At 36.7% G+C, this 24984-nt stretch overlaps 1 protein-coding gene across 1 annotated transcript in view; it reads left to right on the top strand.

The window, feature by feature from the left end:
* Positions 1-24984, top strand: part of LOC120224232 (RUN domain-containing protein 3B) — a gene marked incomplete at its 5' end in the record, with an annotated part of 55856 nt that overhangs the window by 21648 nt on the left and 9224 nt on the right. The window contains 2 exons of the mRNA XM_039222458.1: positions 3527-3673; positions 10257-10378. Of these exons, the coding sequence (XP_039078389.1) occupies positions 3527-3673; positions 10257-10378 (269 nt within the window). The remainder of the gene's footprint in view (positions 1-3526; positions 3674-10256; positions 10379-24984) is intronic.

Raw genomic sequence — 24984 nt, 5'->3', positions numbered from 1 at the left:
GTAGCTTATAGGTGTTAGCATTTGTTAGAGTTTTAATTAAAGTTAAATACTAACTTTATAGGGGCGCCCGGGTGGCGTAGTTGGTTGAGCGTCCGACTTTCGCTCGGGTCATGATCTCGCGGTTCATGGGTTCGAGCCCCGCGTCGGGCTCTGTGCTGACTGCCAGCTCAGAGCCTGGAGCCTGTTTCAGTCTGTGACTCCCTCTCTCTCTGACCCTCCCCTGCTCACGCTGTCTCTATCTCTCCTAGAAATAAATAAAACATTTAAAAAAAAATACTAACTTTATAATATTTTACCTTTAACTGCCACTGATTTCACCACTAAGAAATAACAGTAATTGTTGAGTGACTTAATATGAACCTACTTTTAAGCTTGGCCAGTGAGAAAAATACCCTCGTTTTCCATATTAACATCAGATTACCTTTGTGTAGGTCTTGAGGTTAACTAGGTATGTTTTTCTTTCACTAAATAATAGGATTTTATTGTAAAAAAAAAGCACAGCCAACTCTTAAGCACCAATGGAATTCATTAGATTGATATCAGCAACTCGGATAGGAAAACTATAGAAGTAGGCTTGGAAAGAGGTATGTTGAACTACTTCAGAGGGTTGGAAAGTAGAAACATCACGTATGTCTCTTTGCTGGTACAGTTTGGTCAGGGCCCCTGCTAGAATGAATAAACTACTTTGTCTCTTTATTATCTAAATAGACTGAGTCAAGATTCAGAATTCAGGGGTGGGGTTTTCAATGTACCTTAATGGCCCCTAGTATACTGAAGTGGTGAGAGAAAGGGCCTTACACAAAGGTCCTCCAGGAACCTTTCCCTTCATAGTAGCAAGTCAAGTGCCAATATTGTTTGTTTCCATATTCCTCACGGAAGGTGGAAAACAAATGCAACATGGATGAAGCTATGCCTATCCAGTACACTGAAGTCTCTTATTTCCTGCTTCAGAGGACCAGGGAGCTTCCCTTAGAAAACAATGTCATTAGGATTTCTAAACACAGAAGTCTAAAGACAATACAATAATTAATTTGTCATTAGGCTAAAATTTTCCATGGACTAATGTGTAAAAACCGGTGTAAAACTTAGTTCTTTTTTTTTTTTTTTCATTTTATGCAGTGTAAAACTTCACTTTCCAGAAAGAATATATTCTAAGTTGGAAGTTGTTCAGTTACTTATCATTAACTAAATTTTTCCAATGTCATTTCCTCATAGATGCCTATTTGCCTTCCTTGCATTTTGCTCTAAATACTTCCTTTAAACCAATTACGACATTGATGTTCTTTTTAAGTGACATTCAATAGAGACCCTAGAAGAGAGTGACTATGTGAAGGAGAAAAATCTAATAAGCGAAGCCTAGGGGCACCTGGATGACTCAGTTGGTTTAGCATCCAACTCTTGACTCAAGTCGTGATTTCATGGTTTGTGAGTTTGATCCCTGTGTTGGGCTCCGCACTGACAACACACTGGAACCTGCTTGACATTTTCTCTCCCTCCCTTCCCTGTTTGCATAGGCGCTTGCTTGTACCCTCTCTTTCTCAAAGTAAATAAGTAAACTTTAAAAAAAAAAAAGCCCAGATAATAGTAGTTTATCATAATAGATTTTTCGGGCCAGTGATCCCCTTTTTGGCTTAACATGATTTTTTTTCTGTAAGTCATGAAAACTTTCTGAACTCTTTACTGTTTTCATAAAAACCTGTGTTTAAGTACTCAAAAGTCCTTTTTAAATTTTTTATCCCTTTTCCAGTGAGATTATTGCAAATAGCCTAAACGAATCCCTTCTTGTGATACGTTCTCACAGATTTCTGCCTGTTTTACTTTTTTAGTATTCAACTCTGAGACTCTAGTATTTACATCAAATAATGTTTCTTTGTGTACATAGTGGAGTAAATATTTTTAAATGTACACAGATATCCTATAAAATCAGAAATATTCATAGTTAAGACTGTTAGAGACATATACATGGAGTTGTTCCATTTGAATCATGGTTTCCAGCTAGAGGTATTCTGCAGGATAATTTTCTTTAGTGAAGGGTTGTCTTGCCAGCACACTATTGACTCTGCCATAACAGGCAGTTGTTTGTGAACTTAGTGGCAGGCACATATTACTTCCCTGCTTCTGAGCTGATGGCTCAAGACTTTGGTACACTAAAGTCATGGACTCTTGTTACAGAATGTGGCTTGCGTAGGTTGTATTCTGAAGCCTTAGTTAGAGGTAGAATACAACCTTTGCAAACAGAATTAGTCTTTTTAAAAAAGGTTTTATTTTTAAGTAATGTCTACACCCAAAGTGGGGCTCACACTTAAAACTCCTGGATCAAGAGTCGCATGCTCTATGACCTGAGCCAGCCAGGTCCCCCAGAATTATGTTTTAAACTTTTAAAAAAATGTTTTTAATGTTTTTATTTTATTTTTGAGGAGGGGAGGGGCAGAGAGAGAAGGAGACACAGAATCTAAAGCAGGCTCCAGGCTCTTAGCTGTCAGCACAGAGCCAGATGCTGGGCTCAAATTCACAGACTGAGATCATGACCTGAGCTGAAGTCAAAAGCTTAACCGACTAAGCCACCCAGCTGCCCCTAGAATTATACTTTTAAATTATCTTTAACCACCAACTAAAATGTTGAATGAGTCTTGTGACAGTGATTTTTGAGGTTTAAATTTAGGCAAAAAGTAGGTTCTTTTCCAAATTGTTATTAATGGTTCTACAAAACTGAGAGTAAACCATGTGCTATTATAATGGCCTCCTTTAAATGGAAATTTCCAGTAGGTTATATTGTTCAGTGTAGTTATTGATTTAATTATTTTCTTTTTTTAAATATTTATTTTGAGAGAGAGAGAGCGTGAATGAGCTGGGGGGTGGTGGGAGACGGAATCCCATGTGACTCAAACTCAGAAACCATGAGTTCATGACTTAAGCTGAAATCTTCAAGAGTGGGGCGCTCACCCAACTGAACCACCCAGGTGCCCTGATGGAATTATTTTCATAAAGATTTATTGGTGGACACTTTAATAACAAACAATTGCAGAAGCCTTATGGATTTTTTATATTTTTCTGATTTAGTTTTATTTTTTATTCATTTTAAAAATGAATAAAACAAAAACACTGTTTTTTGCTTACTGAGTTAAATGGCTTTAACAGATTGTGAATTTTGAAGCTGGAAAATTATACACATGCAATCTTTTCTTTCTTATTTTAACTGGAATCTAATAATCTATAACTTTAAGATACCACCATAGTTTTTAGGAAGATGTGAAGTGCAGCTTTAGTCCTTTAGTAATCTCTTTCTGTTAAAGATTGGAAGTCTAAATTTCACACATTAGTGATTTGTTACAACCTTTGGAGAAAGTGAAAAACACATATTGTAGGAGATAGTCATATCCCCACTAGCCTTCCTATAGTTCTGTTGACAATCTGTTAATGTATTATTTTAAAAAGGTGAATTTTGGGGGCCAGGTTGATACCATTAGGTTCCTCTGCCATTGCAGAACAGTGAAGACAAAAGCACTCACCGTCTTAATATTCACAGGACTGTGCTAAAGAATAATGATTTAAGATCAAGACAAGAGTTAACTGCCCACCTCACCAACCAGTGGCCTTCCCCAGGAGCTCTGGATGTCAATGCTGTTGCCTTGGATACGTTGCTTTACCGAAAACACAATAAACAGTGGTATGAGTAAGTGTAATACTTTTTTTTCCAACTAATTACAAATTTAGTTGTACCAAAACATATGGTTATCCACTTTGGTTTCTTATTCTTCTTTCTGAATTCATTATTACCTTAGGGCAAAAGTAGAATTTAAGACTACTTTGGCTTGATAAAGTCAGATTAAGGCAGTAAATACGTTAATGTTTTGCAGCCAAGGCACCCTGGGGAAGTAAAATGCTAAGAAATTCTTAGGCAGAAATGTACCAGCTACCTAATTCTCCTTTAATCTTCAGCCAGTCCTTCAGTTAAGTCTATGGGCTCATATTTAATGAGCCATCTATTTTTGAATTTTAGCTTTAGTATTTGTATTTGCCTTAGGAATAATTTTCCTGCCAGTGAGAAAAAATTCCATCTCCTGAAAGAATGGAAAGATACTTACTTGTTCTTGGTGGGTCTGAATGAGTTTTGCTTATTTTCAATAAATCTAATTTTTGGAGGCTATAGAAGATATAATCACCCCACCTATGGGCCACAAGATTTACCTATTTTTTTATCCCACGTACAGGACTATTTCATTAAGTCAGAGTGTCACATTGTTGAGAAATCTGCCAAATCTTAGGCTGTATTCCTTGAGGGTTTCTTCATTTTGGAACTTAAAATCTGTATTACCTTCTTTTGGCTTTTAGACACATTGCCCATTTTGATAACTTTTTCAGTATCTTTATTTTCCTGTCTTCAGCTAATTTTCTAATTATTTCCCTGTTGTCCCTCCATCCCTTTCTTTTCTCTTTTCTCCTTCCCCCTACTTTTTTCTCTTTCCTCTCTTCTCCCCTCCATGCCTGCCTCCTCCCTCCCTCGCTCTCTCTCTCTCTCTCTCTCTCTCCTCTCTCCTCTCTTTCCTCTCTCTTCGCTCTCTTCTCTCTCTCTCCCCACTCTTCTTTTAGAGTTTTTCTTGTATTTAAGCTTCACTGGTAGAGCTACAGACTTCCATTTGTATGTCTTAGGGTGCTTTTCCCTAGGTAGGTAGTAGCTAGACTTTTCTACAGGGATTGTTTTAGCATAGACATAATTTCTACCTGTTTACTATCTGATTTTTTTCACTTATCAAAGGGAGTGCGCAAAATAAATTTGACCTTCTATTGCCTTTTTTGCTGTTGGTTTCACTCATTGCTGAAGATAAGGAAGAGTGAGCAGATCGTTTACGGAGTAAATCAGTAGAATTCTTTTCATTATCTACTAACCCATGCTGCTTAGTATGATTCACAGTGTAGACTGAGGCTTTCATGGATTGGGATCTACTTGCCTTATATACCCCTCTGAAAGTTTTGAATAACTAGAGTGTATCTTCTTATGCTTGTATATAATTTTATTTTCCTATGATGTATGGAAGTAATAAAAATATTAGTTTATTTGTATTTCTGACATATGATAGGAAAACTGAATCTATTTCAATACTTGGTTCACTTATCTCTATATAACATACAAGATACTCCTCTACTTCTATAACTATAAAAATATTATAACATTAGCTCTTCATAATATGCTTTTTTACTGTGATATCCACATTGTTATTTTAGATAGTAGAAGGTAAAATATTTTAGCCAAAAAAGATGAGTTTGTAGCCCTGGCTACCTGTAGAGCTATCTATTGAGGAAGCAGTGAGTCTAAATGGGAGAATTACTTTTAGTTTACCTTTGCATGTGGTAATAATAGCTAGCTTTTACAGAGTATTATGGCAGCAGTAAAAGTAATTGGAGTATCCGGAAACTTGTTTGGTATGGATGCAGATTTTATATTCCTTGACTCAGCTACTCCATTAGCTCCTTCTCCGTATCATCCTTTAATCTGGCTTTATTGTAGATGTTGTTATTGCCTGTAGATGGCCCTATTACCAAACTACTATTCCTGAACAAAATGTATGCAGCTAGGGTATAGTATGGAGATCATTGTACCTAGAGTTTAAGGTCAGGATTTAAAAGTAATCTCTGCTACACTACTTGCTGTGTAACAACACTAAGCAACACCTCCTCTTACCTTCTGCACATGTAATACTGGTTGATGCTAATGCCTGTTCACATGAGTAATAAGTTGCTTGGCACCTAACACTTCTCAGGAAATCTTTATTTATTCTCTGTATAATCTCTTTTTGTTTATGGTCTCAAATAACCTTGTATCTTCTGTGTTTGGAGAATGTACACCCACCCACTGTCCCAAGCTCTCCTTTCTTAGAGAGTTTGTAAAACCTATGTAAAATTAAAATGACCAGCAAATCCCAAGTTGTTCTAAAGAAATAATTTTTTTAATGCAACTTTTTAATGTAAGAATGGAGACTTTGGATTCCGAGACTAGAGTGGTGCTGTGTAAATCATGTTTGAAACATCATAGCTTTTCTCAGGATCTAGTTTTTGCTCTTCTCAAATTTGTAATATAAGCTAATGCTCGTGAACTAACCTCATCATTAATTCCTCTTAATTTGATCAATATCATAATTAGTTTAACAAATATTTTGAGAACCTACAAATTATTATCAAAGTGTCCAGAATGTCTTAATAAGGAACATTGGTGCTTTTGATAATTTGAAGAAAGAAATTGACCCTGTAAGTAGTCATTATATGTATAATTATAATGTCCTGCTAAGAAAATAGGATGCCTGTATTTTTCTAGGAGATCTACTGAATTAGCTTTGATAAGACTGAGAATGTGCTGTTTGACTTGATCAATTTCTTGGTCTTGGTGACATTTCTTAAAATGAGTCATTGGGTAACTTGGCTATGTTGTCATCTCCTCATGGAAGAATCCTTTTCACAGTAGAAGATCTTACATTTATTTTCATTTACTGTGCTGTTTATGAAAACCTAGAAGTATCATTTCCATTTTTTCTTGATTATTTAGACCTGGCAATATTAACATTAGTCATTAATATTAATTTAATTTAATATTTAGTTATAAATATTATCTTTTCCTTTATTTCAAACATTAGGGATATAATGTTAAAAATGTTTAAAGCATTATAGGCTGATTGTAAAAATTCAACAATAAATATGTGAGCACATTCCCTTAACACACACCTAGAGCACTTGATTACTTTTTTATTTCCAATAAGTTTCTGTTTTAATGTTAAGTCTAGGTCACATGAACTTATTAGATACTGGTTATATAATCTTATATATTATATAATCTTAGATTATTGCCTAACTCACTCATTTCCATCCCTAAAGATCAGATTCATTGTCATCATATTTTTATTTTCTACTTAAGCTTTTTTGTCTTCTAAATTTATCATTATTTTCAATTAGGCTATCAAAACTATTGAGAATTATGAGCTTTTAGATGCCCTTCATGATCTACTATTTAGGCTAATGTTTTTGAATGTCTTCTGATAAGTAGTCAGATAAGTAGATAAGTGTAAGACTTCAAATGTCCTATAGGGTCATCTTCTCATGTGACTCTCTCCAGTATTTTTGGAGTAAGATTCCCTAAAACATTGAGACTGCAAAAATTCTTTACAGCTTGTAGATTTTGCATTGACCAGCTGGCATATAACCTCTCCTTTCAGGCTCCCTTGCATCCTTCCGTTAATTTTAGTAGATTAAAGTGTATCAGTATTCTGCTATAGGAAATATTTGCTTTGTTCCTTAAACACATTTCTGTGAAAATCAAACCAAGAATAAAAAGATCAGCCTGTCTTTGGCTCCATGCACTTTTATGTGCCTCTATGAATATAGTATGCATATCTTTGTTTTTATTTTCTACATGTGGCTAGTGTCTTCTTCTGAGCCTAAAACTCCCTTGCCCAATGACTGCCAGATAGTGTAAATTATTACTGACCTCAGAACATCTCTTGGACAAACAGGTGATATATATTATCAATATCATTACTTCTGATTGTTGATATGAAGTAAATTTATTAATAAGTGAATTCAGGCCTATTCAGTTTCCTTTTAATTTACCGTTATTTGGTGTTCAAATTCTTTTTGTAGAAGTTTGTATTTGAGTGATTTAAAATTTTAAATAATTAGATATTGAATGCAGTGGGTTTTGTTATGTCCCAGATACTTATGACATATGACATGATTCCCGTCTTACTGTCTGGGGTTCTTATTTGATTAAGTAAGCTGTTGCTAGTTGAAAAATTCCATTCTGGGAAGTAGGATTAGACTGTTGATTGGCTTGATGCGTCTGGTGGGTTACATTTCAGTCTTATAGTATGACATTAATGAGTCTAGAATTCTAAAATAGGACGTAGTGGTGACCTTTTCAAGACAGAACTTCCATAGACAGCTTACTCCATGACAGCATGTTTGGCAGTGGAGCTGCCGGCTGCATGGGAACTCAGGTAAGGATGTGGAAAACCCTTTTTTGTCATTACTGCAAACAGCTCAACTAGATTTCTCCCAAGTGGTAGGTCTTTAACCAGTTTCATGCAAGGAAGATACTACATGATACTGTTCTTAATATCTTTTGATTCTGCTGCCTAATTTTGGCTTGGAATTTTTATTACTGCTTCAGAAATCATTGTCTACCAAATTCTATTTCTATATTCATTGACATTTGGTTAAGTGAGGCCTATAAATTGAAAGATTGCTTACTAAGTGTAACAAATTAGAGGATAGAAAGTTTCAGTAATCACTTTGGATTTGGAAGTATGAGATCTAAAAGCAACTTAAATAGCAGAATGCTCATTTTGTGTTGTTTTTAACCAGAGGCTGCTTTTATGGGCCTTTATAGGCTTTCCTCCCCTCAAGTAGTGACAGTACTTGATTTCTGTAAATGTGTGCTGTTAGGCTCTCAGTCCTTATAATTTTCAAATGAATTTTATGTCTGTTTTGCTACTAGGTATTTCATTGTTTGCAAATATTTTTATAATTTTTTAAATTTCATAATATTAACAATCAAGTTTCTTATGATGAAAGATCAGTGTCAGAAACTCACTTAAAGCCATATAGTTTAAAGACAGGCCTTCTACCTCTCAGGCACAGAAAAATAATTTGGGAAAGAAACTTATTTATTAGATTCCTGTGTTCCTGCTTTCTTGTATAGCTAAAGAAATAAAATGTTAATGAAAGTCAAGTGAAATTTTCAGTGATGATTACATACAGTAATGATGGTCAAGCTCTTCAGACAAAGCTGTTGGAAACCTAAGAAGGGTTTCTAATAAAAAGAAAAACCTTTTTTTTTTTTTTCTTTCTGTACTGGAACAGGAGATGGCATAGACGTTAATGGGACAGAATTAGAGCCACACTACCAGGTTCAAATCTAATCTCTTTGTGCCCTGGTTCATTGTGCTATAAAATGAGAATAGTAATAATTCCAACCTCTTAGAGTACTTGTGAGGATTAAATTTAATAATATATATAAACATTTAGGGACAATACCTAATTTGGTAAGCATTATGTAAATATTGGATATCCTTCTTTATTACATATTATATAGCTCATATATGTTTTATCTATTATAATTATCGGATGTTTCCTACAATAGATTCTACTTTAAATAAATTTGTAAATTTACTCTTATGTGTCTGGGTAGAGAATAGCTCTGGAATAGATCATTTAGATTATATATATACTCTCCTGTAATGTTATCATAGAATATATGACATTTCTAGGAAATTAGTTAGGGTCTGGGTACCTTGGGAAATAGATTTTAAACCTGAAAAACATTCTTTTTCCTGGATCATATATATTTGGAAATAATAATGAATCCTATTTTCTTACTTAAAATGGCAATAACACCAAAACTGCATAAGTCTTTTGAGTTGTTTTTATCCTGAAAAAACAAATATGAGGAAAGTTTTATAATAAACCTTATTAAGTTCCCATTTATAATTGAATTTTTCCTGTGTTACAATTCATCTCTCATAATTTGTTTAATGGAAATTGAGTTCACAATAGCAAATACATGAGGGAAGGAAATTAATTATTTTGATAGTATATTAATATAAACACCTATTTTATTATCCAAGATTTTTAAACTTCTAAATTAGAGGAGTTTGTAATGGTAATTTATAATTACTCTTATGTAAAAATATCTGTAAAAATATCAAGACATTGGTGAGTTTTGAAATGCATGAAAGTACTACATCATTATTAAGTTCTATCATTTTGGTTTCTGCATTAAGAATAATCTGTAGATTTTCTACTCCTTTGAAAATTGACAATAACCAGGAGTGCCTGGATGGCTCAATGGTTAAGTATCTGACCCTTGATCTCAGCTCAGGTCTTGAGCTCAGAGTTGTGAGTTCAAGACCCACACTGGGCTCCACCCTGGGTATAAAGTCTACTTGAAAAGAAAAAAAATGATAATAACCAGAAAGTCCCCATTTTCTACCCAGCTAGATAATCAGAAATTTGTGTAAGGGTTTAAATTAGTCTGACAATTGTTTTTCTTTTTCTTTTTTTTTAGTGGATCAAACCCAGAGACCTCCAAAGAGGGTAGAGGGAAAGTATAATGGAGATCATATTGCAGCTCCAATAGAGACAGTTGAGGGGGAAAATGAGGGAAAAATAAACCAAAAATTCAATAAATTAAAGAAAACCATTAAAGAATATCTCTAGGAATTCTTTTTTGTGAGAAGAAATCCAAGTAGTATTTCACTCTTGTTTTGCAGAAAAAGTTATCAAAGTCTTGACCAGTTATCAGCTGAAGTTAGCCTTTCTCAGACTTCACTGGATCCAGGTCAGTCACAAGAAGGAGATGGAAAACAAGACACATTAAATTTAATCAGTGAAGGTAAGAAAAGCAAAATTTATTTGGTAATCAGTTTTTCCTGCACTATGTATGCTTTGGTTGCAGAATGCTGAACAGTCGTGGTATTTCTGTTAGGAATGAAAGTGCCATTATGATTTAAAAGGGCTGGTTTTGTTTTTTTGTTTGTTTGTTTGATTCTCATAGGTTTGTGGCTAATATTCTCAGAAGATTGTAGTTTTTCCTTTTATTTCCTCACTTCCTGTACTGCTTTTTTAAAAACACGTGCTGATTTGGCTTTTGTGTCTCTCCAACTTATTAAAATGACTTTTATCCAGGTGGTCAGCCACTGCCGTATTGCAGTTCAAAAGTCAGTTCTCTGTCTTCATCCTTTTAAACTTTTCAGCAGCTTTTGATACAACTGACCACTTCCTCATTCTCAAGTCACTTTTGGCTCCTCATTTATTAAGTATTCCAAAAGCCTTGGAGAATAATCATACAAGTTTAATTTTTTCCTGTTACTGCTTTCAGCTGTGCTCTAACAACCCCTCTTTCCCGCATGTTGCATTTGCCTGGACAACATCTTTGGTCAATTCCAAAACTTTTTAGGCCATTTTCAGTTACTACATTTTCTAAGACTCAGCTTACGTATTTTTAAGCTTCAGTGGCTTAGCTGATTGCAAGCGTGACTGTAGCACTTTGGGTTGGACAAGTGGTGCTGGTGTGATATGGTGCTCACATCTTTTATCTCTGTGACCCAGTTCTCCTTCCTCCAGTGTGTGTGAGGTGAGGGCTAGGGAAAGAGTTCCTTACTGCAGGGGAACCTGCACTCCTCTGTGTCTCCAGTTTCTTCCCTGTCTTCTTTACTGCAGTAAATGGCACCACCATATGCATTACTAGATTCTACCACCCTTTCCAACTCCAAGTCAGTTTATCAGTAAGTCCTGTCTGCTCCCCATGCAACACATGCTCTCTACATTGATTCATCATCTTCTTCACTGTGACAACCCTAGTCGAAGCCATGTGGAGCAAGCCTCTTGGACTGCTGCCACCGCATTTTCTTTGGTCTTTCCTCTCTCATTCTTGTCTCCTTGCTGTCCATTCTCCAGATAGTAGTCAGGGTTCTTAGAAAACATAACTCAGAAAATATTATACTCAGACTTAAAGTTCTCCAGTGGTCTCAGTGACAATCAGACTAAAATCTAGACTGCTTATTATGGCCTCCTGTATGATCGTGTCCTTGCCAACTTCTGCCTTACCTCATACCATTCTTTTGCTTGCTCCTTGCACCCCTGCAAACTGACTTCCTAGCTGTTCCTTAAGGCTCGATCCTGCCTCCACTCTCTTTCCAATTGCTTTTCCCAGTGCCCTAGACCCTCTTTCTTAAGGTCTTTGAATGCTAACCTCTTTATCAGCTCTCTGTTGAAATCTCTCTTTAAAGTTTTCCTTGACTACCATACTTTAAATAACCATCCCCATCTCCGTATCCACCCACCCCAGGCACTCTATCACATTGCCCTATATTATATTATGATTCTTGTCTCTGACTCCTCACTAAACTATAAGCTTCATGAGGGTAAGGAAACTTACCTGTAGTTTTCACCAGTGTATTACCAGAGCCTGTCACATAATAGACAATCATTAAATGTTTTCAGATAATGAATCATAGAATATAAGGTACAAGGTATAGATAGTATAAAGAACAAGAAGGCTCAGTTAATGTGAAATTATGTTAAGCTGAATGTTCTGCTTCTTTTAAAAGAGCTGTTGAAATGTTCTCAGAGGGCCTTAAGTCTATATTGATAGTTTTGTAAATAGTGTGTACTGACCACATATGAATTTTTTTGATGATGTGGATAATAAAGGTAGCATACTAGAGTATCCTAGTGGCACTAATTCAAATGGAAGAGAGTAAACTGAGTCCACTGTCACAATTTAGAATATGTATATTTTAAAAATTAATCCAGTAGTAGATTAACTTATTATGACTCTCAGTGTAAAAGACACGCTTATTTAGTATTTTAATCAATTTATAATCATAGGCATTTTAACAGCAATAAGTCACAATAATGGGTAATTTTTATACTATAAAAACAAATATATAGAAGAGTGATGAATGGATGAATGGGTTATTTTTAGGGCAGTCAAACAACTGTGTATGATACTAAAATGGTGGATACACGTCCTTATAAATTGGTCCAACCCATAGAATGTGTAGCAAGCACCAGGAGTGAACCCTAATGTAAACTGTGAACCCTGGTTGATAATGATATGTTCCTGTAGGTTTATCATTTGTAACAAATGTACCACTCTGGTAGAGGATGATCATAATGGGAGAGGCTTTGTACAGAGATACAGAAAATCTCTGTACATTGTGCTCACTTTTGCTATCAACCTAAAACTACTCAAAAAAAAAATACAATGTATACACACACACACACAGAAGTATTGGCTTTAAGAATTCAGGGTTAAATAACAGATGAAATGTTACAGATTTTCCATACCCAGATATCTAATATAATGTTTTTAAAAAAAGAATAAATATTAGCCAAGAAATTCACCAGGTGAAACCCAACAACAAAAAGGACTATATTTAGGATTGTGTAAAACTAAAGAAAATTCTTTAAAACTTGAAGGGTACACATCCTTTCCACTCATAGCATCCTTCCCCTCTTCACCCCTGTAAAAGCCATACAATAAGGAAACCGTATGTTAATACACTGACACAGGAGGCTGCTCTTGAGTTAAAATTTTCACAAACCAATCAAATCAGCTAGCATTCCTATGTGTACAGAATTACTGTTTTTTAAAAAAAGTTCCTAGGGCACCTGGGTGGCTCAGTCAGTTAAACGTCGGACTTCAGCTCAGGTCATGATCTCATGGTTCTTGGGTTCGAGCCCCGCGTCGGGCTCTGTGCTGATAGCTAGCTCAGAGCCTGGAGCCTGTTTCGGATTCTGTATCCCCCTCTCTCTCTGATCCTTCCCTGCTCACAGTCTCTCTCTCTCTCTCTCAGAAATAAATAAAACATTTAAAAAATGCCTAAATTAAGGAAAATAGTTCTGATGAAACCCTCCCCCAGAAAAACAGTAGTGAAGCAGGAAAAAAAAAAAAAAAAAACCCTGTAATACAACCATAAGATTTTATTCAGTATCTTCAAACAAGCATTTAAAGATAGGATAAAAACATTTTAAATTAGAAATCCAAAATGAGGAACAGAAATGTTCCAGAAATATGAAGAAATAGGAAGAAATGAGAACTTGTGTGTTACTTCTTATTAGCATGTACTGCACGCTCTAGATAAAGAGCCATGTCACTGTTCCCCAGGTGCTTTTCCCTGTCCCCTATGTTAGGTTCATGATGAGTTTGCCTCTCTCTCAGCTGATTAGCTGGGCAAATTTCTAGTCATTCTTTAAGACCCAGACACTGAAGAAGTAAAACAGTGGAGCAGAACTGGGGCGCCTGGGTGGCTCAGTTGGGTAGGCATCTGACTTCAACCCAGGTCATGATCTCACAGTTCATGGCTTCGAGTCCCGCGTCCGGCTTTGTGGTGGCATCTCAGAGCCTGGAGCCTGTTTCAAATTCTTTGTCTCCCTCTCTCTCTGCCCCTCCCCTGCTCATGCTCTGTTTGTCTCTCTCTCAAAAATAAATTAACATTAAAAATGTTTTAAAAAACGGGAGCAGAACTAATACTGAATCTGTAATCCAAGAAAAATGTCTGGAAATAAAAGACTAAAATCAAATTGACAGGGCTGACAAAGTGCCTGAGAAAATTAACCAGTATTAATCACCTCTAAGACATATTCTACTAAAATGATTAGGCATTAATAATAAAGATAATATATTCAAGGTCTAGGCAAAAAGATCAAGTAACCTGTAAGGGGGAGAAGTGAGAATAGCAGTACACTTACCTAGTTGTATAAAGGTAACAACTAGAACAAAATTACAAACTATTCCAAATAACATGAAGTTAAAACAGAAAGTAAGACTTGTTATCATGTAGAAAAAGAAACAGCAAGTAAGAAATAAAAGCTGAAATTATGAATTTCTAAAAATGACAGTAAAACTCATCATAGCAGACTTTGTGAGATTTTATTATTTTTTTAATGTTTATTTTTGAGAAAGAGAGAGATAGATAGGGTGCTAATGAGGGAAGGCCAGAGACGGAGGGAGACACAGAATCCAAAGCAGGCTCCAGGCTCTGAGCTGTCAGCACAGAGCCCAATGCAGGGCTTGAATTCACAAACGGTGAGATCATGACCTGAGGTGAAGTTGGACTCTTAACCGACTGAGCCACCTGGGCACCTCATAGCTAGCACATTTAAAGAAGAAACTTCTAGAGACAGGAGAGTTGGATTTTTGCAGATGATAGCATGAACCTGGAAAACAAGAGAAATAATACTACTTAGACAATAAAAGTAGTTCTATGAAGTAGCAAAATATAAAATTATACAGAAATCAGTAGCTTTTACATGTACAAACAATAACCAGTAATAGACTTTATTAGTGGGGAGGGCAGTAGCAACAGAGAAGATAAAATAGAGTTTGCACATTTCTTGTTAAATTTATTCCTGTTATGAAGAGAGCTATAAACCATTCTTAAGAGACATAAAAGTAGACACAAGGAAATGGAAAGAAATACTTTAAGTCTTCCCTAAGTTAATGCAGAGTTAACACATTCCTACATATGCTTTTATTTTCTAATCCAGTATTGATACATCTAGGAATTTACCCTGAAGAAATACTTAAGCAGTACAAATACATATGTGCATAAGATTATTCTGCTCAGTTAGTATTCCTTCACATTTTGCACTATTCCCTAAATGCTTATCACATTTTAAGGAATTTCTCTAGCTATCTTTTTTTTAATTTAACTTTTTATTTTGAGGTGATTGTGGATTCAAATGTACTGAGATCTGTGTACCCTTCACCTAATTTGCCTCAGTGGTAGCATCTTACAAAACTATAGTACAACATCACATCCAAGAAACTGATAATACGATCCAGTGAGTTCACTCAGATTTACATGTATTCATCAGTGTGTTTTAGTTCTGTGCAGTTTTATCACATGTGCAGTTGTGTGTATACCTCGCTACAGTCAACATACAGAACAGTTGTAGCATTACCAGGGTCTCTTTTACTGCTCTTTAGTAATCATTCCAGCCTTGCCCCATCTCTGCCCCTTCCCTAACCGATGGCAAACACCAGTCTGTTCTCCATTACTATAATTTTGTCATGAAATTATGAAGGGTACCCTATAAATCAGACAGTATATAGACTGTTGGGATTGGTATTTTTACTTTCACTTAGCATAGCTCCCATGAGATCTATCTAACTTGTTAAATGTATCAATGATTTATTCCTTTTTATTGCTAAAATATATTCTATGGTATGGTTGTATTAATCACCTTTGCTTAAAAACCACTCATTGAAGGACATTTGAGCGTTTTTTTTTTTTTTTTGCATTTGGGGGCAGTAAAGCTGCTACTATAATCTGAATGTTTGTGTCCCCCAGACTCATAATTTCTGGTGTGATATTAGGAATTTCTGGTGTGATGATATTAGGATGTGGGCTTTGGGAGGTGATTAGATCATGAGGGTGGGCCATCATGAATGGGATTAGCATTCTTAAAGAGACCTCAGAGAGCTCCCTCGCTCTTCAGTCATGTTGGGACACAGTGAGAAGCCGGCTGGTTTGTGAACTGGAAATAGGCCATCACTAGACACGGAATCTGAAGGTAACTTGATCTTGGATTTCCTAGCCTCCAAAATTATGAGAACCTAAAAACAGAAATAAATTTCTTTTGTTTCAGCTGCCACTCAGTTTATGACATTTCTGTTACAGCAGCCTGAATGGGCTAAGCTGCTATGAATATTTATTTGCAGGTTTTTGTGTGAACCTAGCCCTTCATCTCTCTGGAATATACCTAGAAATACAGTTGCTGGGCTGTATGGTAGTTGCATATCTAACTTCAAAAGAAACTACCAGACTTTTTCAGTGCACCCTTTTGTATTCCCACCAGCATTGGATGAGTGATTTAGTGTCTCTCCTTCCATGCCAGCATAGGGTGGTGCCACTGTTTTTTATTTTAGCCATTGTTGTTGGTATGCAGTCATATCTCATTGTAGTCTTAATTTGCATTTCCCTGATGGCAGATGATGTTCAATATCTTTCCGTGTGCTTGTTTGCTATCTGTATATTCCAGTGAACTACCTCTTAATTTATTCTACCTGTTCTTTAATTGGATTACTCTTTGGGTTTTTTTTTCCTCTTGAGTTTTGAGAGTTCGATAGATGATTCTAAAATTGATGCGTGCAGTTAACATTCAAGATTTGGTGGGCAAAACTATAAATGTTTTGTATGCTCTCTAATTATAGAGTAATCTTTTAAAAATTATATCTTGAAACAAATTTTTATTCGAAGTTCAGCATTTCTTTTACTGACCTTTTCTTATATTGAATTTCAGATAAAAATAAAATGAAAACTTTCTATGAGAAGTATATGATCTGAATTTTATAATTTTTGTCAGAATGTAAGCTGGATGGTAATTTATTTAAAATTTGTGTGCTTTACTGTGTTGATTGAATTTTATAATAAATATATTTCACATTTACTAACAGATGGTTTTTTCCATCTGAAAACAAACAGTAGAAGCCAAATACATCAGGACTTAAAAGTAGTTAATTTTGGTGGTAGAACTATAAATCATTGTTAGTTTATATATTTTATGCATTTTAGTTACAAATAATTTTATAAACTCCATATGAAGAATATTTTTTATACTTTATTGTCAAGTTAGTTTCCATATAACACCCAGGGCTCATCCCAACAAGTGCCCTCCTGCATGCCTTTCACCCCCTTTCCCTTTCACCCAACCCCCTCAACCCTCAGTTTGTTCTCAGTATTCAAGAGTCTCTTATGGTTTGCCTCCCTACCTCTCCTTAACTATTTTTCCCCTTCCCCTCCCCCATGGTCCTCTGTTAAGTTTCTCCTGTTCCACATGAGTGAAAACATGATATCTTTCCTTCTCTGCCTGACTTATTTCACTTAGCATAACTCCCTTGAGTTCCATCCACGTTGATACAGATGGCTAGATTTCATTCTTTCTCATTCCCATGTAGTAGTCCATTGTATCGTAAACCACATCTTCTTCATCCATTTATCAGTTGATGGACATTTAGGTTCTTTCCATGGCTGTTGTTGAAAGGGCTACTATGAATATTGGTGTACATGTGCCCCTGGGCATCAGCACTCCTGTATCCCTTGGGTAAATTCCTAGCAGTGCTATTGCTAGGTCACAGGGGAGTTCTATTGTTGATTTTTTGAGGAACCTCCACACTGTTTTCCAGAGGGGCTGCACCAGTTTACATTCCCACCAACAGTATAGGAGAGTGCCCGTTTCTCCACATCCTCGCCAGCATCGAGAGTCTCCTGATTTGTTCATTTTAGCCATTCTGACCAGCGTGAGGTGGTATCTCAATGTGGTTTTGATCTGTATTTCCCTGATGGTGAGTGACACTGAGCATCGTTTCATGTGTCTGTTGGCCATCCGGATGTCCTCTTTGGAGAAGTGTCTGTTCATGTCTTCTGTCCATGTCTTCACTGGATTATTTGTTTTTTCAGGTGTGGAGTTTGGTGAGTTCCTTATAGATTTTGGATACTAGCCCTTTATCTGATATGTCATTTGCAACTATCTTTTCCCATTCCATTGGTTGGCTATTAGTTTGATTGTTTCCTTTGCTATGCAGAAGCTTTTTTATCTTGATGAGGTCCCAGTAGTTCATTTTTGCTCTTGATTCCCTTGTCTTTAGGGATGTGTCGGGTAAGAAATTGCTGTGGTGGAGGTCAAGGAGGTTGTTTCCTGCTTTCTCCTCTAGGGTTTTGATGGTTTCCTATCTCACATTCAGGTCCTTCATGCGTTTTGAGTTTATTTTTGTTGTGTATGGTGTAAGAAACTTTTACATTCTTCTTCATGTTGCTGTCCAGTTCTCCCAGCACCATCTGTTAAAGAGGCGGTCTTTTTTTCCATTGGATACTCTTTCCTGCTCTGTCAAAGATTAGTTGGACATACGTTTGTAGTTCCAATTCTGGGTTCTCTATTCTATTCCATTGGTCTTTGTGTCTTTTTTGTGCCAATAACATACTGTCTTAATGATTACAGCTTTATAGTAGAGGCTAAAGTCTGGGATTGTCATGTTTTGGTTTTCTTGTTCAATATTACTTTGACTATTCATGATCTTTTGTGGTTCCATACAAATTGGAGGATTGTCTGTTCTAGCTTTGAAAAGAATGCTGGTGCAATTTTGATGGGAATTGCGTTGAATGTGTAGATTGTTTTGGGTAGTATTGACATTTTAAGAATATTTATTCCTCTGACCCATGAGCATGGAATGTTTTTCCATTTCTTTGTGTCTTCTTCAATTTCCTTCATAAGTTTTCTACAGTTCTTATCATACAAATCTTTTACATCTTTGGTTAGGTTTATTCCTAGGTACTTTATGGATTTTTTGTGCAGTTGTGAATGGCATCAGTTTCTTGATTTCTCTTTCTGTTGCTTCATTATTGGTGTATGAAAATGCAGCCGATTTCTGTATGTTGATTTTGTACCCTGCGACTTCGCTGAATTCCTGGATCAGTTTAGTAGGCTTCTGGTGGAGTCTGTCGGGTTTTCCATGTAGAGTATCATGTCATCTGCAAAAAGTGAAAGTTTGACTTCATCTTTGCAAATCTGATGCCTTTTATTTCCTTGTGTTGTCTGATGGCTGATGCTAGGACTTCCAGCACTATGTTAAACAACAGTGGTGAGAGTGGTCATCCCTGTCGTGTTCCTGATCTCAGGGGAAAGCTCTCAGTCAGTCAGGATGATATTAGCTATGGGCTTTTCATAGATGGTTTTTATGATTTAAGTAAGTTCCTTCTGTCCTGACTTTCTTGAGGGTTTTTTATTAAGAAAGATGCTGTATTATGTCAAATGCTTTTTCTGCATCTATCGACAGGATCGTATGGTTTTTCTTTTCTTATGTTAATGTGATGTATCACATTGATTGATTTGCGAATATTGAACCAGCCTTGTAACCCAGGAATGAATCCCACTTGATCATGGTGGATAATTCTTCTCATATGCTGTTGAATTCGATTTGCTAGTATCTTGAGTTTTTTTTGCATCCGTATTCATCAGGGATATTGGCCTGTAGTTCTCTTTTCTTGCTGGGTCTCTGGTTTGGGAATCAAAATGATGCTGGTTTTGTAGAATGAGTCCAGAAGTTTTCCTTCCTATTTTTTGGAACAGCTTGAGAAGAATGGGTATTAACTCTGGTTTAAATGTCTGGTAGAATTCCCCAGGGAAGCAATCTGGCCCAGGGGCTCTTATTTGTTGGGAGATTTTTGATAACTGATTCAATTTCTTCACTAGTTATGAGTCTGTTCAGATTTTCTATCTCTTTCTGTTTGAATTTTGGAAGTGTGTGTGCATTTAGAAATGTGTCCATTTCTTCTATGTTATCCAGTTTGTTGGCATATAATTTTTCATAGTATTCCCTGATAATTGCTTGTTTCTGAGGTATTGGTTGTAATAAATCCATTTTCATTCGTGATTTTGTCTGTTTGGGTGCTCTATCTTTTCTTTTTGAGAAGCCTGGCTAGAGGTTTATCCATTTTATTTTTTCTAAAAACCAATTCTTGGTTTCATTGATCTGTTCAACTGGGGGTTTTTCTTGTTTTGTTTTTTTTTCTTCCTGATTCTATATTGTGTATTTCTGCCCTCTCTGTATTATTTCTCTTCTTCTGCTGGGTTTGGGGTGTTCTTGCTGCTCTGCTTTCAGCTCCTTTAGGGTGTGCTGTTAGGTTTTGTATTTGCACTTTTTCTAGTTTCTTCAAATAGGCCTGGATTGCAATGTATTTTCCTCTTAGGACTGCCTTTCTGCATCCCAAAGAGTCTGGATTGTTCCTATTTTCATTTTCATTTGTTTCCATATATTTTTAAATTTCTTCTCTAATTGCCTGGTTGGTCCATGTGTCTTTTAGTAGGGTGTTCTTTAATTCCATGTTTTTGGAGGTTTTCCAGACTTTTTCTTGTGTTTGATTTCAAGTTTCATAGCATTGTAATCTGAAAGTGTGCATGGTATGATCTCAATTCTTTTATATTTATTGAGTGCTTCTTTATGACCCAGTATGTGATCTATCTTGGAGAATGTACCATATGCAGTCGAGAAGAAAGTGAATTCCATAGCCTCAGGATGTAGAGTTCTAAATATATCTATCTGTCAAGTCCATCTGGTCCAATGTTTTGTTCGGTTCCATTGTCTCTTTAGTGATTTTCTGTCTAGTTGGTCTATCCATTGCTGTAAGTGGAGTATTAACATCCCCTGCAATTAGCACATTCTTATCAATAAGATTGCTTATGTTTGTGATTGTTTTATGTATTTGGGTGCTTCTGAATTCGGTGTGTAGACATTTATAATTGTCAGCTCTTCCTGATGGATAGACCCTGTAATTGTTATTTAATGCCCTTCTTCATCTCTTGTTACTGCCTTAACTTTAAAGTACAGTTTGTCCGATATAAGTATGGCTACTCCAGCTTTCTTTTGACTTCTAGTAAGCATGATATATATTTCTCCATCCCCTCACTTTCAATCTGAAGGTGTCCTCAGGTCCAAAATGAGTCTCTTGTAGACAGCAAATAGATCAACCTTGTTTTTTTGTTTTTTTTTGTTTTTTTGTTTTCTTCCCATTCTGATACCCTATGTCTTTTGATTGGGGCATTTAGTCCATTTACATTCAGTGTTATTACTGAAAAATATGGGTTTAGAGTCATTGTGTTCTCTGTAGGATTCACGTTTATAGTGGTGTCTCTGGTACTTAGTGTTCCTTGCAACATTTCCCTCATAGAGGCACCCTTAGGATTTTTTGTAGGGCTGGTTTAGTGGTGATGAATTCCTTCAATTTTTATTTGGGAAACCTTTATCTCTCCTTCTATTCTGAATGATAGGCTTTCTGGATAAAGGATTCTGGCTGCATATTTATCTGTTCATCACACTGAAGATTTACTGCCATTCCTTCTGGCCTGCCAAGTTTCAGTAGATAGGTCTGCTACTATCCTAATGTGTCTCCCTTTGTATGTTAGGGCCCTTTTATCCCTAGCTGCTTTCAGAATTCTCTCTTTATCCTTATATTTCGCCATTTTCACTATAATATGTCGTGCAGAAGATTGATTCAAGTTGCCTCTGAGGGGAGTTCTCTTTGCCTCTTGGATTTCAGTATCTGTTTCCTTCTCCAGATTGGGGAAGTTCTCAGCTATAATTTGTTCAAGTACCCTTACAGCCCCTTTCTCTCTCTTTTCCTCTTATGAAATTCTTATGTTACAGATACTGTTCTGTTTGATTGTATTGCTCAGTTCTTGAATTCCCCTTTCGTGGTTCTGGATCAATTTATCTCTCTTTTTCTCTGCTTCCTCTTTTTCTTAAATTGCATCTTCTAATTCACCTATTCTACTCTCTGCCTTTTCAGTCCGTGCAGTGGCCACCTCCATTTATTATGAACCTCATTTATAGCATTTTTTAATTCATCATAACTATTTTTAAGATCCATGATCTTTGCAGCAGTAGCGTCTCTGCTATCTTTGCCTTTTTCAAGCCCAGCAATTAATTTTATGACTCTTGTTCTATATTCTCGGTTAGTTATGTTGCTTATATCTGTTTTGACCAATTCTTTAGCTGTCACTTCTTCCTGGAATTTCTTTTGAGGAGAGTTCTTCTGTTTTGTCATTTTGGCTAGCTTTCTGTTTCTTGTAAGTTTTAAAAGTTTGCTATGCATTCTGCACCTGCAAGTACTGCTGTATTAAAGGAGGCTTATAGACTGTCCAGGGCCTGTCCATTTAGGAAGTGTTTTTTTAATGGTGTCCCTTGGTTTCTCTTATTGTGACTTTGGTTATTTTATTTCCCTACTTGTAGTGAAATGGACACATGTACTGTCCACCATGTGTACTTTGGTTTGTTTCTTGAGGGAGCCCTGGAAAGAAAACAGGCAGATAAACGGGGAACAAAAGCACACAAATGCACAAACAAATCAAATAAGCAAACCGAAAAAAAAAACCCACTCCTACAACAAAAACAACAAAAGACAAAGGACCATCTAAAAGCATAAAACCAGAAATCCCAGCTACAAATAAAGAGCAGGGTGGAGGCAGTGCTAATGAAAGAGCATATACAAAGAGAGAAATGGCAGGGGTGGGGAGACAGAGAAATTGAACACTGACCAACCAGGTAGAGAGACTAACAGGCTTAATTCAGAGATAGAAAAAGGAGAATAAGGAAGGAGGTGAGGAGAAAAAATATGAAGATAATTTTACCCTGAGAAACTATATAGTCTGATTATTTCAGAGAGAGAGAGAAAGGAAGGTAACAAAGGAGATGTAGAACATGCATCAAGAGAATGGATTAAATATGCCTGTTTAAGCAAACCTATAACCAGAATTACCACTCCAGAGGAGGGGAGAGATAATGAGATAAGGGAGAATATATCTCAATAGCAAGAATTGATATAGAGTTAATCACAGCAATGCATCAGTGCTGGTCTTAGGGGAGGGGCTGTTTCTGCAGCATCTATAGGCCTCGTTAACAGCAGTTACCCAGAGCAGATGGACATGGTTTGGTGTAGGCGGGTCTCACCTCTACTGTGGGTCCCTAGGGCCACTCCCTGAGGCCCTGCCATGGTGGGTGTGGGGAGAAAAATGGCAACCCCCAGTCCCTTCTTGAATCAGATGTTCCAAATCACTCCTTGGGTCCAATCTCACTGTGCCGTGGGTGCGGCCAAGGTGGGCTGTGTTCTGTGTCCCACACCCAGCCGCGTTTCAGACTCTTACTCCCTGTACATTAATGATACTGTCCAAAATGTAATCCTGCAATCCGGGGCACTTCCTAGCAGAGGGTCCAACAGGGGACCCAGCAGGGGACCAGTTCCTCCTAATGCCGACTGCGTCCCCTGCGTATTGTCTATTCTGGAGGGAATTTCTGGGACCAGGGCACCCAGCCCAGAGAAAGCTCCGCAGTTAGAGATGGGATCTCTCTCCAAAAACCCTGCTGTTAGATATGGTATGATAGGATCCCTCTCCGTCCCAGACAGAGGTTTTTCTCATCTCAGGTACAGGTCTACACTTCCCCAGCCACTCCTTCTCTTCCCTTTGTCTCTCTGCAGAAGGGGCTCCCTCCCTTCCGTGCCTCCTTGTCCCAGCCCATTTTTATCTCCCCCAGTTCACAATCACACACCTATGAGGCTGTCTTCTTAGTGGACTCTGTTTCTTTTCCTCCCAGACTCTTGCGGTTCAGAATCCTTTGCCTTCAGCCCTTCTTTGTTTGAGAGATGCAGGCGGGAAGTACGGAACTCTCTATTTCTCCACCATCTTGCCACTCTAAAAAAAACTATGAAGAATCTTAAGAAATAGAGATTTGTTACTTATGACTTGAAAAAAATAGAAATTTATGCTCGTATTCTAAAATTTGGTTCAAGCCTTTTATTCCTTTACATAGAAAAACCTTTTATGTGTTTACATGTCCCCATAGTTTCTCAAGGGCATATTTTAGTGAATAATACAGTAAAACAGTATAAAACAAAAAGCCGTTCCACATGCTACTGATTGTTATATAATAGAAGATCTCAGAAGTTAAAATGGCACCATCATTGTTGAAGGAAAAGGGTGAGAAGTTATTTTTTTTCAATTATTTATTAAGCCCTTCATATGTGACAGTTACTATGCTAGTAACTACTTGTTAGCTACCCATATTTCAGCAAATCTTTTTATGTTTATTGTTGAGAGAGAGAGGGAGGGAGGGAGGAGCAAGCAGTGAGAGGGATAGAAGGGTACAAAGCAGGCTCTGAGCTGACAGCAGTGAGCCCAGTATGTGGCTTCAACTCATGAACCATAAGCTCATGACCTGAGCTGAAGTCAGATGCTCAACCAACTGAGCCACCCAGGCACCGCATATTTCAGCAAATCTAAGATTACTTGGGTTTTAAAATACACCATTATTTTATATAGCCCCCCAAAGAAAAGAGCCAGCAATTAAATCATAACATATTGTTTACATATTTCTTAGCATTTTTAACCTTTATTTTAAAATATCCTTTAGACTTTTAAAAAGTATTGTAATTCACATAACATAAAATTTGCCATTGTAAAGCGTAGTGTTCAGTGGTGTTTAGTATATTCACAGCGTTGTGCAAGCATCACCACTAATCCCAGAGCACTGCTATCACCCAGTGAAGAAGCCCTGCACCTGTTAGTAGTTGGTCCCAGATCCTCCCTCCCCCAGTTTCTGAGTAACTACTACTGTACTTTCTGTCTCTTTGGATTTGTCTATTCTGGACACTTCATATAATAAAATCATACAATATGTAGCCTTTCTTGTGTAAGTTCTCTGACTTAATGTTTTCACAGATTGTCCACATTGTACCAAGTCTCAGTGGTTCATTCCCTTCTGCGTACAAGTAATATTTTATTGTATGGTTATACCATAGTTTGTTTATCCACTCATCATTTGGACATCTGGATAGTTTCCACTTTTGGACAGTTATGAATAATCCCTCTATGAACATTCACATACAAGTTTTTGTGTGAACATAGATTTTTACTTCTCTTGGGTATAGAACTAGGAATGGA

Source organism: Hyaena hyaena, unplaced genomic scaffold (assembly GCF_003009895.1).
Source record: "Hyaena hyaena isolate Hyena2069 unplaced genomic scaffold, ASM300989v1 scaffold_1133, whole genome shotgun sequence".
Taxonomy (NCBI): Eukaryota; Metazoa; Chordata; class Mammalia; order Carnivora; family Hyaenidae; genus Hyaena; species Hyaena hyaena.
Note: the sequence above shows the minus strand (reverse complement) of the source record. Positions and strands in the feature narration are given on the sequence as shown.